We start from the raw sequence: 16,066 nt of genomic DNA on the forward strand, positions 1-16,066 counted from the left end.
AAGCCTGCTATAGTGTGCTAAAAAAATAACTCTCTCTCTCCGAGACGGATTTCGAACTCAGTCCTTTTGAGGATTGTATCCATTTGAAGGGCAGCGATTATAGCTACTGTTCCAGCAGCATAAAAAAATAGGCAAACAGATAAAGAACGCACTTAATTGCAGTTACGATAAACTGGCTCATATTTTTATTCGCCTAAGAACAAACCTTATGTCCTCCCCTTTCTCTTCAATTTGTCAGTTGGCGCATAGCCTAACACCATCAGATATCAGCCATCAGACAGTGCAGTAACAGTCTAATTCTAATTCACCAACAGTAATCAGTCTTTTAAACTCCGACTAATCAAAGCGTTTTCCCATTCTTAGCACTCTGAATTTAAATGCTCCAGCATGTTAATTAATATTGCTAGCTTTGGCTCATGTGGTCTTTAATTACACTGGAGTGTTCTGGTCTCCGCTGTTGCGGGAATAATACATGTTTTAATAGACACTGAGTGTAATCTGAGGAACTTCTGAGTCTCTGGAGCAATATATATTGTTCTATATACGTCTTATTTAGAGCAATTGGCAATTATTCTTTTGAAAGAAGCATGGACATGAGAAGTATTCCTCTAGAAACATATGCGGACTGTCCGGCTATTCTCGATTGGTTTTGATTTTAATGCTTTATTTTGTGCATTTCTGATGCGAAATTTCAAATTTCTCTATGAATTTCCTCCGTTGGTTGTTATGAAGGAAACATCGGTCAGCTGACTGCAACTCAGTGATATTTTTCGCTGTGTAGGGAAGATAATAAGTTTGATAGCAAGTTTGATGCTATTTTTCGTTGATATCTTACTATGAAGACATGTTTCTTCTCGGTTTTTAGCCTTAGGTGACGGAAATCCCCCTTTCCAGCTCGTTTACTTTGGTCTTTTCTACCCAGAGACGGGAGAGTTTTTAATTTCCGTGTTAGCTGAGTTTTCAAAGTGGCGGCAGAATTCTTTGGACATGAAGCGTAGATGAGACAGCGGCAACAGTATTAAACTTTGTCCTGCACCTCTTAATGCAATGTTCGGTTGCTCGTTAAGGACTTGACGTATTTGTCTTTCACTTGGCAGGTAAAATTAACTTATTCTTGACATACGAAAGAACTTGTACAATGGAACTTCTTTCAAGAAGAAATTTGAAAGTTTGTTATATGCGCGAGGCGGTTATAATTTTATCTGTTAGATCTCTTATGGGTCCAGAAACTTCATACATATTAAGATTTCTAAGTGGAGCTGTTCAAAAAAGTGAAGAAGAGAATTTATAACTCTTTGTGAACAGCGGAATTTGAGAAATCAATAATAAATTCATGGCAACTAGCTGCTGAATGAACCTGACTCAGGAATGAGAACATTAATGTGTCTTAATCCATGCCGTAGGATCTACAGAATCACTGCAGTTGCAAGTTTCTTTAATCTCGCTTTGTCCTCCTGAATCTTAACGGAATATTTATTTACTAAAAGTAAAGAATTATTTAGAATAAAAATCATTTAATAAACTTTTAAAAATAACGAAATCTTAATTATATTGTTTTATGTAATGACACAAAATGGTTACACCTTAAAATGAATTTTCACAATTTACAAAATGACATTCACTAGTTGAGAGTGCAGTTGACGGACATGTTTAAGTGGCGATAAAAATGTCATTTGATACCAAATTAGGAAAGCAGAGCAAGATAGCTCTTATATAGTTGGAGAAGGAAGTAAAGTAGTGGTTTTCCATGAAATATAGATTTAGATAGTTTACTTATCTTTTAACTAAATCATTATACTTTAAGATAACGTTTCAGGAAATTTGTGGAACCCATCCTCCGGATGGGTTCTGGCAAAGTAAAAAAATATTGCTACAGGATTCTGGGAAAACATATTGCTATCCTTGACTGGTACCGAATAACTCAGCAACGATGTGAAAAAACACACAAAAGTTCCTAGCGCCATTGACGATATTTCAACTGAAGCCTTTTCCATATGGTGTTGTTGTTATGTTATATGGTCTTTAGAAGCATTAGCAACTAAGGCCATATTGCTCCTGGAATATGCGGTGGTCATTCCCTGACCTTTCCGCATCCTCCGTATTTGGTGGTGACGGGCTCGAACCCCGGTCTAATCAAGAAACGTGTGCTACGCACTGCTGCTCCTTCCCATCTGGCTACGGAGGCGCCTTCCATATGGTGTGGGATGATGGTAATGATAACAATTTGCTACCCACGAGGGCTGATCACATGAGCAAGTGAAGTCAGCCTCATTAAAAAGTTGTGTTGATGAGTATTAATTAGCATTAAGTTGATATCTAGTTGAGAGCACCAGCTATCTTTTAACCACAGTTGGAAGGTCTGGTGACAGAATGTTTCCACTAAAGCTCTGAGAGATCAGTTTGAGATTTTCAACTTGAATTACGAGATAAATGATTGAAGAAGGTCCTACGATAGGAAATTTCCATTTTTTTGTTTAAATTGTTAAAATTGTATTGATTATAAAAACTTTTATAAGTTTATTTATTCAATCATCGAAAGAACAAGGGGAGAACTGACAATCAATTTACTTTTATTGATCAATGAATGAGTCTTGCAAATCTTAACTGATTGTAGAGTGAAACATGGAATCAAGTGAAATGGGTGTAATGAAATGCGAGTTTGGAACAAAGAAGGTTTGTGTGGTATTCGATTCTATCTCTGAAAGAAAGTATAATGCCATGACGTTATCCCAACCCACCGTTTATTTCTACCTTTCATTTTTATCATAGCTCGCAATAAACTGTAGAAAAATGTGTGTCAATTAATTGCCACATACAGATCAAAGAACTGTTTCCATGCTGTACTAATTCGTGTTTCTTAGTTTGTCCACTACTAATTCTTCATGTTTTATACGTATAAAAGGCAGGACCACCTTTAATGAGTTTTATTATGTTAGGATGTGCGCCTGATTATATTCTTTTAAATTATAATCACGTTAACTGGTGTTGGGTAGGTAAAATTTAGTTTCGCTCTTTTTTTATAGAATATAAATGAATTGCAAATTCGTACAAAACTCTTATATGTTAATTACCTAAATTTGCATTTGTAGAGTTTTAAATTTCATAAAAAGCATTTCATTAAAGCGCATATACTGAAATGAAAATCGATACAAAGTTTTAGGTTTTGTTTTTGTAATTACGATGGGACTTTTTTGTATTAAATTTTCTGCCCACTTAGTATTTCGAAATTATCTCGTTGCGCTTTTATAAATGTTAGTGTGAGCCAATCTCTGCTTATACGCTTAGCTAGAAGTACTTAATTCTGAAGATGAGAAACAAAACAGATTGTTTTCTTTTTGCAGAGGGCTTGGATAATGAGAGCTATTCTCATTATGCGAGCAAATTTCTTCTTTACGCCAAATCATTGGCTATTTTTTTTTTAAATATTTAATTGGTTTAGTTACTGGAAAAGAACTTGTTATTCTATGAAAATGTTAATGCAAAGTCTGACGCCATTATATCTTGTTACGTTCACTTTGTTACGTACTGAGATTTTAATTGTGTTGTATCCGTTCTTCTTTCTTTCTTTTTTGTGCGTGCAATGGATTACATGGTGGAATATAAAGACCATAAATGCATTGATTCAATTGATCATTGCGGAACTACTCAGTAAAATATTACTACTTATGTGCATTGTCGCTAACAAACTTCATGCTAAAATAATTTTGCTAACATAATGGTCCTCGTGGGTATCACAGTTGGTAGGATCGCCTTCAGCCCAACACCGGGTGGAAAAGACACGAGTTTGAGTCCCGTCGATAATGTGAGGAATTTTTATGGGCATTTTTCACAATACATCTGAGTTAGACGGTCTCAGGGAAGGGTAGCCTGGTTTTTTCTCCCGAAAACTCGGGTTTTTCGTCCAGCAAACAGAAAATCGACCTGAGAACATACGAAATTTACAGAGTATACACGGAGCAATATTGCTTTAGTTGTTGATGCACCTAAAATTCTACTACAAAAAAAAAAAAACTAACTTAATGAAATAACGTCTTGCATAATTTAATCTTGCAGAACAACATACAAAATACAGTTTTTAGCTTCGTTTAATATTCTGATTAGGGATACTTGAGAATTCTGAGTTTTTTTTTCAATATAAAGATAATAGAATTAATTTCAGTCCAGGACAAGGTTGGACTCTAATTAAAGTGAGAGTTATTTTATAGGGTTTTAGACGCATTATCAACTTAGGCTATGTTATGTTTGTATTGAATTGAGGATTGAATGCACTTATTGAACCGTTCTAAGAGTTTCTGAAAAGAGTCAGCGAAGATTTCCAAAGAGATAATGTTCAGTTTGCTAAAACTGAGTATCATCTCTTTGGACACCTGAAAGAGGAAGAAGTTCGCTGTTGCAAGATCGGGAGAATAGCGTGATCGGTTGATGTGTATAATGCTGTGTTTCGTCAGAAAGGTCTTCATAACAAGTGCGGAATGGGCGGTGCTGGTCATTGTCGTGCAACAAGAACCAACTGCCTTTCTCTCGAAATTGAGGGCTCACCTGAGAAATGTGCTTCTATAGTCTTTGAAGCACCTGTACTTAGAAGGCCGTATTGACACTCTCCCTTTAAGGTACAAACTCCTTGTGAATCACACTCTGTTTGTCAAAAACATGATCAGCATCATTTGAATACCATTCAAACGCACTACTACAACTTAACGTTTCATCATCAAAAACAGTTTTTAATATTGCATCATTTTGATCCTAGACTTCTGTAAACAAAACGTTTTGGGCCTTGGTGATGATTTTGAAGTACAGAGCATGCTCCGACGCTTCGTTGCTGGATTGTGCTGAAATACTCAACGTCCATCTCCAGTAACAATACACTAGAGGAAATTAGGATGGTATTAACAAGTCTGGAAGAAATCTTCGCATGATGACACTCTTCGTTGCTTCTGTTCATCGGTGAGGCTGTGCTGCACAAATTTTGCGCAAACCTTCTTTTTCCCTAAATATTCATACTGAATTTGAAGAATCGTCTCTTTATTCATGTCCAACTCATCGGCCATCATTCTGAGGGTGAACCAACGATCTTTTAGCAAAAGTTTCCCGAACTTTTGCAACTCTGTTCTCATTTCGAGAGATAGACAGACTCCCAATTCTTTAATCATCTCGAACATCTTCGCTTCCATCTTTAAACTGCTTATACCATTCAAACGCACTGCTAGAACTTAACGTTTCGTCATCAAAAACAGTTTTAAATATTATATACGTTTCTGTTGCAGATTTTCCCAATTTAAAGCATGGTTTGATATTTGTTCTTTGCTACATTGAAAAGTCGTGACACGGAACGTTAACGCTACTAACAAAACTGGTTGTTACTTGCAACCTTTCAGCCTACAGGACAATCTCTGTACCACGATCTGTTGGAGGAAGTTTAAACTACAACATACCACCTCCGTTTATTTTCAAACTTATCGAACATGACCACGACAGCACCAGTCCATCAGCTTTTGGTAGGATAGTTATTTGGCAGCGTGGTTTGACATTTAAAACATTTTAAAAGAATTTATTTGACATTTAAAACATTTTAAAAGAATTTGTTTGACATTTAAAACATGGCGAGAATATTGAGAATCATTCCGAAAAGAGAGTCACAGTAATTCTTTAAATAGTGATAGGATGGCACTATTTAAAATCAAAGATCACTATTTAAAATCCTTGCTTTGAATCGCCTTATTCAAAGCAAGGATTGCTTTGAATAAGGCGATTCAGTCTCAAGAAGGTTACTGAAATGGGATACATTCCAAAAAGTGAACAAATATTTCTATATGTACTGAATCGGACATTTAAAACATTTTTTGTGGATATTGTAGATTTTTTTATAATAATATATCGAAAGAAAATGTTAATATTGTTTTATTCCTGGTAAAATTCTCAATCTTCTGTCGCGACAGTTTTCCGAGTATTTCAATGCCGATTCCATGGAATGCTTATAAGTCTGTAAGCTGCTTCATAGACGAATTTCACTAACCTCATTAATTCGAAGAACTGAATGATTTTTGCCATTCCATTACCAACAATGGTTGTCTAATTTTCTCCATAAAGGGCATGGTAAATTTGTTTTTAATTACTTTATTGGTACTGTTGTTGATTTTACCTGATTACATAAATAAAATACTCAACTTCATGGCGCCTCCTTAGCCAGGTGGGCAGGAGCAGCAGTGCTTAGCACACGCTTCTTGATTAGACCGGGGTTCGAGCCCGTCACCACCAAATACGGAGGATGCGGAAAGGTCAAGGAATGACCACCGCATATCCCCGGAGCAATATGGCCTTAGTTGCTAATGCTCCTAAAAACTAACTAACTAACTCAACTCCATTTAATTATCTAAGACTGAAGAGGTTCTTAACTTTAAGAGTTTAATTTTAATGTATCTTAATCCTAAATTCTGGATTTGCATCGTGCATTCCACCATACCAGCATGGATCCCGATAAAACCTATAATTAGACTCTCCTTTTCCCACAAAGATGTTTTAGAAACTTTGTCATCATTAATCAGCACTAAACAAAATGTTTGAGAAATAAATCGCCGAATTCGTGTAGAAAAGAAAGAACTAAACAACTTCCCAAGCTTGAAAATTAAATTCCCAGTCAGTTTAATTATTCAAATTAAGACGCCTTATCTGTCTTTGCTTCTATCACAATGAGCTGCGTTTTTTTTTCTATTCGCTTGTTTTAACATGGTTAAGTCAGTGATTTTTTGCTGTGTGAAACTACTTGAAGCAAATTGAACTTGGTTTGGAAGAAGGTGGTTGCATTCTCTTCGATGCATCTTCAATTTGACCGAACAATGGTATTCGACATTGGGGATTTTGTTACCTTTAAATTTGTTTGGATACGTTCATTAGCTGTATTGAAAGTGCGTGGAATTTCTAAATTAGTCGCACGCTTTGAATAATTTTAAAGGATTTCCTGAATAAAGTATCAAACAGGGTTTTCTTAAAGTGTATGTTTTGTTTCCGTCTGAAACAACAGTCCGTTTTCTTATGTTGAAATACATCATGTTTTCTTTGTACATTTAAAAGGCAGACCGGTGTTTCTAAACATAGAAAAAAAGAGAGGACGTTGAAAAAAATTTGGTTTATTTTTGTGCAGTTGTCAAACAAAAAATACTTCACATGAAAACTTGTAAAACAAATTGTTACAGGATATGTTTTTCTGGATGATCTATGTCTGACTGATTATCAGGCCAAAATCTGAGTTTTAATTCTAAAATTCTTTAACTATTTCCTTGTAGCATCAATTGAGCAAAATAATTAGGGAATTATATCACGTTCTAACGATGTTTGCGTAAATATATAGGAACTTAACATCCACTATTTCGTGATGTAGTTGAGGTTAAGTTCCAATCAAAAACGTTCAAGATAAACTCCAGAGTGAACTGTAATTGATACCTTATTGGAAAATAACACAAGAGGAGCAAACTACTTAAGCTTGTAGCAACAGCTGCAGTCACTGTAGCAGGCGGATAACGAATCTAATGCCTTAGTGTGTGTGGCACAGTTGGTAGAATCGCTGTCCTCCCCACACCGGGTGGAAAAGATGTGAGTTCGAGTTCCGTCGATGACGTCACGAATTGGTATAACGTGTCTGAGTTATTGGTCTCATGTGAGGGTAGCAATTTACAGACAGTATATGGCTTAGTCGCTGTTTTCAGGACTAAATACATCTTTATTGGGGGTGTTCCCAGATGTGCTCGATGGGATCTGTTGGAGCTGATTCTCAGTTGTGGAATAGAGTTTGATATAATCCATGTACATCAGGTGAGAGAGGGTCTACAGGTTCTTCCCTCCTTTTTTACTCTTTATCCGTACTTTCTGTTATTGAGCATGGTGGAGAGTGGGTTGTGTGCAAGATAGAATCATCATTGGCTCAGGGCGGCTCCCTGGATGATTCCTCTTGTAATGGGGATTGGTCTTGTCGTGATGTTCTCGGTCGTGATGGTGGTCCTCCATTTCGCCATGGTTGCTTCTAGGAAGTGTGTCAGTGTCCGGTTGATTTTGTAGGTATTCAGTGTCTCTATTAGCCAGCCTAAGGGGTCGAAGACCTTAATTAATCGATGTAGGCTGAGTGCAGGTTACAGTTCTTATTGTAGGCTTGCTGCGTCCATAAATGCCGCATCAATGGTCAATTGCTTCTTGCATTCTTTGCTTATCTGCTTACATCCATTCTGCTTTTTGGCTATGATATTCTGGTTCCCGAGTGGGCTGATGTCTTAGTTATGCAGCTGGTCAGGATGCTATACATTTCTGGGAGGCAGGTTATTGATCTATACATCGCTGGGTTTGTGGTGTCTTTGTCGTTAGCCTTCAGAAGGCTATTCCTTGAATTAGAGACTTTAAGATTGTGTCAGGATGCTATAGAATCTGAGTGAACTGCTCCACTATGTGTCTCTGTGTGTGTGCAGCTGAACGTCTTTTACCAGTAGTTGTGGATGTTAACTATTTCTCGGGTTCACCAGTTGTGGGACTTCTTTAAATGGGCTCTTGTACCTCATTCATACGAATCACCCAATCTGTCGTCTATTGCATGTTCTTGGTTTTCTTCCACTGGTTCCCAGAACTCTTCAATTACTTTCTGGTCGGGGTGGTCCGTTGCCATGTCCTCTTGTTCAATGTTCCTGTAGAAGGCTCTCTGGTTTTCATTAAATAACCGGTTGTCTGTTTTCCTTTGGGCAGTCTCCCTATATCGGCGAAATATCTTACTGAGTGCAAGGAGGTGCTACTTGAGGTGGCCAGATATTCTTCGATACTCTGTTTAGGCTTGGTGTTCGCTGTCTGTTGTCTTTCTTGTTGGTGATCATATTGTCATTTCATGTTGTCTTTCTCGAAGGTGATCTTTACTTTTCTGATCAGCTTCTAACTTTTGTTACCCCGTTGGGGTAACACACTTTCCTTCTCAACTGCACTCAGCTCTTCTATCTTTTGTTGTAGCCTCCTTTTTCAGTCTGGAAGTTCCTTGTCTTTGCCTTTTGTTTTCTGTTGGTCTCTGGTTTCTCTTCCGTTTCTCTTGGTGGCTGCTACAGGAGCACAGTAAATGGCTGTACGGATGGCTTATAGTATTACTTCTTTGTTGTTGTTGTAATTCGGTATTGTTCGCAGATTGAGGTGTCAGTTACCTGCCAGAAGATTCTCTTGGGTCTCTGCCTCGATAATGTGTGGGTCTTTGTGGGGTACGCTCCCTCAAATTCTACTATAACATTCTTACACTATTCTTCTATTCTGGATATCGCGACATCGTCTGTTTCCGCTTCGGCTGCTCCCGGTTGTAGTTCTTGTACTTGCTGTTCCTCCTCCAGTTTTGGTTCGATTGTGAGTTAGATGGATGTGAGTTAGACGCTCACATCCTGCTAGCTTGATTTTTTCCAAGGTCGCAGGGACTATCAGGTTCTTCGTGATGACGGTCTGTCTCTGGTCTGCTCTTCGTTGTTCAGTGAACTATAACGTCTGGAACGATTCCAACAATTTGATGTGTAGTTTCGTTCTGTAGCCTGGCGTTTCGGGCTGTAGCTTCGTTACTTCATAGAATATTGCATGACGAACGTATTCATTTTAATGCTCCGCTTCTTGTGTTGCTTTTTCTATCTTCTTGGGTTGTCACTAGCTCAGTTGCGCAGGAAGCATTTCCATTTGTTTGGACTGGGTGGTCTTACCCTTCTCTTGCGTCACTATCTTTCTTGGAAAGTATCTCCGACTTTTCGAACTGATCCCTCTGCCAAAGGCCTGAAAGTGAGTGACTTTATCCTGCGCCACACTGGATGTAGTATTTTAAATATTTCTACTTCTCACCTTCATCCAGCTATAAAGTTTGACCTGTTTAAGTTTGGCTTTTGCATCCGGTGATGACGTCACTCTCTGCTTAAATGTCGTCATTCTGTCACTCAATTTGAATGGCCGAGAGAATTTAAGGTTCAAGAATTCTTCCAAGAACTGAAGATTCTCAAGAGCGTCCAGAATCCTGGAATAACCGTTCTTGGTAAATACTGCACAGGACTGCAGGGTATTTTCATTGAGTTGAGCAACAAATTTTCCTCAAAGAGACAACAATGAGATAGACAAAACCAAGTTGCAAATATCCTCTCTAACATTCGGACTGGAAATTTACAAGGCCAAATACTTAAATCTGAATTAATTTGGGAAAATTAAAAATGAGTTTAAAGTGAAACCTACTGGCACTCAAATTAAAAAAAAAAAGTGACAAACATAAAGGACTGACGTGGAAAAATAATTTGATGAACGCTGTCAACGAACTGAAATGAAAGTTCGATTTAAAAGTACCGTGCACATGCAATTAAACAGAAACACAACACATATGTATAACTAATAAATAGTTCTGAATATAAAGACATGACTCTTTAAAATACAGGCACGATAGTTTGTATCTACTTGGTTATGTTCTAGAAGGCAAGTTGTTCGGACGAAAATAAGAGTACGAAAATAAAGAGCAACTTCTCGTAATCGTAAGTCTACGTAAGTCCCTAGGCAAACAAAAAAATCAAATCTTTTTGAGTGTCTGTTTTCTTGTATAGGGTGCGAAAGTGGTTTTGTCTCTTGAGGCCCGTAAAAAGTGTTCCCTTTTGGAGATGAATATACAGAAGAAGCTTGGCACTATCGTTCTGTATTGTCATATGGCCACCTAGAACGGCAGTGAACATCCAAACTTCGTGAAAATTGTTCGCATGCAGATACGTCGAGTTCCGCATTCCAAGTGATTAAGAGAGGATGAACAGATGGATATTTCCGACTGCATGATATGAAACCCAAGAAAAGTCAGTTCGCACTCACAGAGCAAACAACATGCAGCCAATATAAGCAACATTTGTACTTAAATCCGTAAAAGATAAAAGTAGTGAATGAACTGTAAGAAAGAAGGAATTGCAATCGTGTGAAAGTTGTCTATAGTTCAGATTAACAAGAGAGAGAAAAATGGGTCCCATATTTTTTCAGGGAACTGCCTTGCATTGAATCTTCTTGGGAATTGATTCTGTTCTGTTTTGTGGGATATTTAATTGAGGAAGAAATTGTTTGCGGCGACTTTCAGCTTGACGCTGCTATGATGCACATGGCTCGAGTGTCCACAGCTTTTCAATTTGTAGGAGTAAGAATAACTTTCAAGGATATTCTTCCCTTGGACCGGTCGACCTTAGTTGCCTCAATTTTTACCTTTCGGGATCAAGGAGAACATCAGTGTACAAAGGCAATCTTCGCACACTCCTTAACTTGAAGGGAAGTTATTACTAATTTCTTTAAGAATTCCTCTCGCTGTGTTGGTTGCGTGTCATCATAAACAAAAATAGAATGTGTAGCTGTTTGCGTATTAAGTACGTTGAGTACATTTCCGACACGTTTATCACGCCATAATCTTAAGTAAATATACGAGTATAAGTGCGTTAAATAAAAATTAACTTGCGAAAGCTGCCCTTCCACAGTGTAGAAAATCATTGGGTTCAAACCGAATAACGAGGGGGATATGTTAAATATTAAGCCACACGAAATTTAAAATGGAAACTCACAGGATTTTGCAACTAGAAACGTGTGTTTCAATAGACTTTAAGATGTATTAATCCGATAATACTGCACGCTTAAATGATTTGAACGCTGATTCTTTCAAAATATCTCGCGCCACTCTTGAACTTGAATGTTGGGTGATGAAATGGCTTGATAGAACCTCATTAGGTCTGCGTAGTCCAGTGGTCAAACGCGAGGATACAAAAGTGCACGTGCTTTGAGTGACCGTAGTTTTTTAGCCCCCGTGATTTCTAATACGGTATACTTCTTGTATTTTTCTCCTGGGAACTCCTCAGACCATATGCGGTTATCCCGGAGTATAAACAGAAATTTATTTATTAAAACCAGTTCATCGTCCTTAAGGATAACGCCAGGCAATATTATAATCTAAATAAGTACATATCTTAAGGTGGCACTGCACGAGCTGATTTGTCGGAAAGTAAATCTGAACTCTGCTGGTTGTCACTGACTGTGGCAATCGGGAGAGTAAATTCCGTTTTTACAGGAACTCGCGCTAATGCTGTAGGTTTGTAGGCTGCCGATGAAAAATAAGGCAGCAATAAATTTATCGCAGGTTAAACTACAAAGCTGTGTCCAGAAGTTATTTTAACTGAATTACTTTACGTATCAAAAATACGAGGGGTGATCATTCAGTTCGTAGACTGGTGCAAGATCTTATCTTAATGGTCATCGTCTGAATCTTCTGTAGATTTCTCCTTTTCGAAATACTCTCCCTTGAACTTTATACACTTTCACCACCGTCGTACCCACGCATTAAGCCATTTTTCGTTGAAAGCATCGTTGTGTCGGACGCGAAACGCTTGCCTTTCAGAGCTGTCCTCAGACGTGGAAACAGGAAGAAATCACACGGAGCTAAGTCCGCTGAATAAGGGGGATGTGACAGAATCTTAGCACCTATGGCAGTGATCACTGCCTGCACAATATTAGCCGAATGGAGCCTGGCATTGTCTTGATGTAGAAACCACTTCACACAGGAATATGGCCGTCCTCCCAAGATACTCATTACCATACGCTTCATTCATCTCTTAAACTGTTTCCGATGCATTTAAGCCCTGTAGCTGTATGACACAACAACATTGCTGTACAATCTGTATGTCCGACACGATACGTGCTTCATAAACGATTGTCAGTGACACGCGGCTAAAAAACTCTCTTCACGCAACACTAGCTCGACCTGTGCTGGCATACACACGCAGAGTCTGCTCAGTAGGGATCATTGAGAGCGCCTCTAGCAGCAGTTATGGAAAGTTCGCACCCTAAACATAAAATATTGCACCAGTCCTCGAATTAACTGATCACCTCTCGTATATTGATTATCTTTCTTTTCACCATGTTCAAATATTTTTTATTGGACACTACCACTCACTTACTGTCCAAGATGGGACATTTATATGATGCTCAAATAAATAAATCTTTCAAGCAGTTATAAAAACCAGTATACAACACTCATTCTGTATTCGTAGTTTTTCTTTAATTAGCTGTACAGCGCAAACGAGCTTTATTGTACTGTAAACATAAAATAAATGAAATAAATTTGCAAAAACACTTACTGTCGTAATCACTGTAGGGGGCGGCACTAGTCCATTGTCCCAGTAGGAATAGGGTGCAAAGAATGATCACGCACATCTTTGTGGAACTGAGAGAGTCAGTCATTCTAATTCTACAAATAAGAGAGAAAGACAAGTAAGTTTTATTCCATTATGTAGGTAAAGTTATAAGAAAGAAATTGCCTCGTTAAAGTTTCTGTGTGAAAAAGAACTTCACACTTCACTGACACGAAACAGATGTGTGGTTAATCTAGATGGACACAATGCACTACTGGAAGTGTAAAACGTTTCATTTCGGATATATAATTTGCAAACAAAAAAGACACCAGAAAGTGATTTACTTCTGGACTATAAGCTAATTATCTTTTAACTAAGCACGAGCCATTAAATGCTGAATTGATGGTGTTTCGTCTCTCGGATTTACGTCCTTGTGATGCTAAAGAAGAGTGGGAGCATGAACAGGCCTCATGCTCACTTCATCTTTTTGGAACTAACTGGCAAGCCCGCATTCCACGTTTCATTCCGATCGAATATCTTTGGAATGACGAATCACAACGAGTCCAATTCGACCCTCTTCTACAGCTGAAGATAAAAGAATAAGAGTAAGAACAGTGGATCACCATACGTATCCACACTTCTTACTCTTATTCTTTTATTTGTTTATCTATTGGTCAAAAACTAAATCGATTGAAATCAAAGAGTCGGCTCACTTTTTTCAGGATTTTGCAATAGTGGTCTTCAAGAAGACAACTTCTAATAAATTCTACCTCTGCTGGTGATGGTGGTGGTGGTGCTGCTGCCGTTACTTCTACCCGTAGATAAAACATCCTTCTGAGTTACTTTTGGCGATGCCGTTGTTGCCCCCTCCCCCTTTAGTCATCTACTCTGTTCTTTTGCTTCTTTTCCTTCTTTGCTTGTTATGAACGTCGCGAGACTGCGTTTGGCTCTTAACTCCCCAAGGGTTTGGAATATTGCTGGCAGTGCCATACTTTATCATCTCTTCGGTTTTGGTTGATAGTATGAAATTTCCGAGTCTCGCAATCCATATTGACGAGTACATTTTTTTGACAGTATACTGTTTCGACACAATACTATGGAGGAATTGAACTCGCCTTCCGATGCCATCCCACAAAACACTTAATTAATGGATATTGAGGACAGTCAGATGGTGCCACATGCTAGCTATTTGAATAGATAGGCCCAGATTCCACATTTAATCCGATCGAACATCTTTGGAATGACGGATCAGAGCGAGGCCAATTCGCCCCTCTTCTACAGCTGAACATTGGCGATTGTACTGAAGGAAGAATGGAGACAAACTCTACTGCCTGTCATATACAGGAACTGGTAGAAACTGTCTCGTGATGGAGTGATGCTGCCACCGGGTACAAAGATAGATCTTGACTTATTAATTTATTAATTAAAATCTTCCAAACATTGAACGATGTGGCATGAATTTCCCAACACCACTAAATATAGGTCAAGCGTTAATTTCGGTTTCTAAACAATATTTTATATTATTCAGATGAATAAAATGGGATGATGAACGTTCGAACGTGTGATGCTACTGTATTACTAAAGGAGTGCTCCGTTCACGAAACGGGGATATGTGCACCTAATAAAGTGGTCACTTAGTGTAAACTGGTATTTAGACTTAAATTTTCTAAGAGTTTCAATTTGAGTTTCTGAAAGTTTTCCGAAAAAGGAAAGAGGTGTGTACATCTGTTAGAAAAGTTGGAGATAATTATTTTAGATTCTTAGCTGCGCTCTCTCTCTCTCTCTCTCTCTCTCTCTCTCTCTCTCTCTCTCTCTCTCTCCCCACTGTTTCTCTTTGAACCCCTTCTCCATTCAGAGAGAGAAGGAGAGAGCGAGGTCACATACACTGCATACTAATCGCGATGACCTTAATTGAAATGGCAAGGGAACCTTCTAAGATTGCTTATCGAACATGTGCGAGCAGCAAGGGAAATATACTCTTTACTAGCAGAGCTACAAGACAATTAACACTGCAGAAACTTTGCTTACAAGTATGTTGTTGCTATGTGAATTATGCAAGATATCTGAGTACAACTAAACTGAAGTACTGGGACGGGCACGGAATTTCCTCTGCGACACTTTCAATTGAAAGTAGCCTCACTGTAAACCTCAATAAACCTCAATAATCACATTTTAAATCATAAAATTTCAGTTTATGTGTGTTTAACTTGTCCGGAGACGCGTGATTTAGCGTTAGTTAGTAAAAAGAAAAATCTTCGGTTGTGTTTAAGGTCCGTATAACTAAAGCTTTTTTAAATTAATTATAGAACAGATTTTTATCTGATGTTTGATCCCTTTCCGGAGGGATTTAATGATTTTAATCAGATGTATTGAATTAAATGAAGGTTTAATTTAATGAGATTTGATGAAGAAATTTAATGAGGGTTAATGCATTTAATGGGTGATTTGTTGAGTTGATTTAATTTTCTAATTTCGGTTTTACCTTGGTTATTTCAAAAAAGCTGATGCAGTCATTTATCTACAAATATTTAAAAAAAGAAACAGCTTGTTTTATTTTAAAAGCAACATTTTTGTTTGATCTTTGGATAACAGCAACTATAAAAATCTGAGGATCTTTCGAAAACAATAATAATCCTAAATAGAAACTACGGACACAATCTGGACCTTTGCTTTTCAAAAGTGTTTGAAAAGCAATATTTTGTAATATTAAATTTTAATATTTTTCGATATCGTTTTTACAACGAAGCTACCAGAAATGTATCAAAACATCTGTACAAATGGAGAAAAATTGATGTTATTTTTGAACTAGAGTACACGAATCGCTCAAAGCCATATACAAAAATTGAATGGAACAAATGTAGGAGAATATTCTACATGTAAAAAATGAAAAAAAAATTCCTATAAACATGTGATTGAACAGTATTTATTTACGAGATATTAAAATTTAATTA

General features: G+C 37.7%; 1 protein-coding gene across 1 annotated transcript in view; it reads right to left on the reverse strand.

The window, feature by feature from the left end:
• Positions 1 to 16,066, reverse strand: part of LOC150080472 (short neuropeptide F-like) — a 54,312-nt gene that overhangs the window by 13,243 nt on the left and 25,003 nt on the right. The window contains exon 2 of the mRNA XM_090381479.1: positions 13,122 to 13,231. Coding sequence (XP_090237605.1) covers positions 13,122 to 13,224 — 103 coding nt within the window. The 5' untranslated portion in view covers positions 13,225 to 13,231. The remainder of the gene's footprint in view (positions 1 to 13,121; positions 13,232 to 16,066) is intronic.

Source organism: Mastigoproctus giganteus, chromosome 9 (assembly GCF_048544385.1).
Source record: "Mastigoproctus giganteus isolate SK-2022 chromosome 9, ASM4854438v1, whole genome shotgun sequence".
Taxonomy (NCBI): Eukaryota; Metazoa; Arthropoda; class Arachnida; order Uropygi; family Thelyphonidae; genus Mastigoproctus; species Mastigoproctus giganteus.